Source organism: Bison bison, unplaced genomic scaffold (assembly GCF_000754665.1).
Source record: "Bison bison bison isolate TAMUID 2011002044 unplaced genomic scaffold, Bison_UMD1.0 scf7180017864529, whole genome shotgun sequence".
NCBI classification, from domain to species: Eukaryota; Metazoa; Chordata; class Mammalia; order Artiodactyla; family Bovidae; genus Bison; species Bison bison.
This window is the reverse complement of record NW_011495079.1, coordinates 299,651-300,433: the sequence shown is the minus strand read 5'-3', so window position 1 is coordinate 300,433 and position 783 is coordinate 299,651. Positions and strand designations below refer to the sequence as shown.

The following is a 783-nucleotide window of genomic DNA, read 5'->3' as shown; positions in this document are numbered from 1 at the left end:
AATAAACCAAAAGGTTCTCTGAAGCAGTGGTAACTGTATCATCACCAAATGGGAATCTGAAATGGGGATGTCAACTCTAATAAAAAAAAATGTTAATGCTCACAATCTTAGCACTTTGCTTAGAAGCTGTCAGGTGCTTCTGGATTAAGCCAGAATGATCTAGTCTTTCCAAAGTAGATACCTTTCTCTTAATATGAACTTACAATGAATAAAGTAAGACAAAAATCAGAATGTTACATCAACATTTCTAATTTTAGCTATCTGGCAAATAAAAGATATTTTAAACCAATATGTCTCCTTATATTTCAAAGAAGAGAGTACTTGGACTTTAAGTCTCGAAGTTGATCGTTTTAAAGCATATATGATGGGCTGTAAAATCTTATTACCAGTTTGTTCTTATAACCTTAAACCATAGGAGCTTATAGCTCTAGTGAGAGACTTGAAAGATATAATCCACATTTTTTTTCCAAAATAATTCTGACTTGATACAGAGAAAAAAAATATCACTGTCATGGAGAGCATGAAGCTTGAGAGAACTCTTTGATCAAGAAACAAATGCAGAGAGTTCTCACTACATTAACACTTTTAAACAAAGCTATCCTATTTGTCTAAAAGTGACTTCGAAAGAGTCAGAGGGATTGAAGCCACCTGGCCCTCCTAGAACTCTCATCAATCTATGAAAATCCTAACCCCACAGGCCTTACCAGTAATGCGAATCTCTCCTGGCAGTCGAGGAAGAGTTTCTCCCACATCCCGATTAACTCCATCCCTAGAAGTCTGGAA

General features: G+C 35.8%; 1 protein-coding gene across 1 annotated transcript in view; it reads right to left on the bottom strand.

Moving 5' to 3' along the window:
• The window catches only part of MTM1 (myotubularin 1), a 71,787-nt gene that overhangs the window by 69,177 nt on the left and 1,827 nt on the right, over positions 1-783 (bottom strand). The window contains exon 2 of the mRNA XM_010831607.1: positions 705-777. Coding sequence (XP_010829909.1) covers positions 705-777 — 73 coding nt within the window. The remainder of the gene's footprint in view (positions 1-704; positions 778-783) is intronic.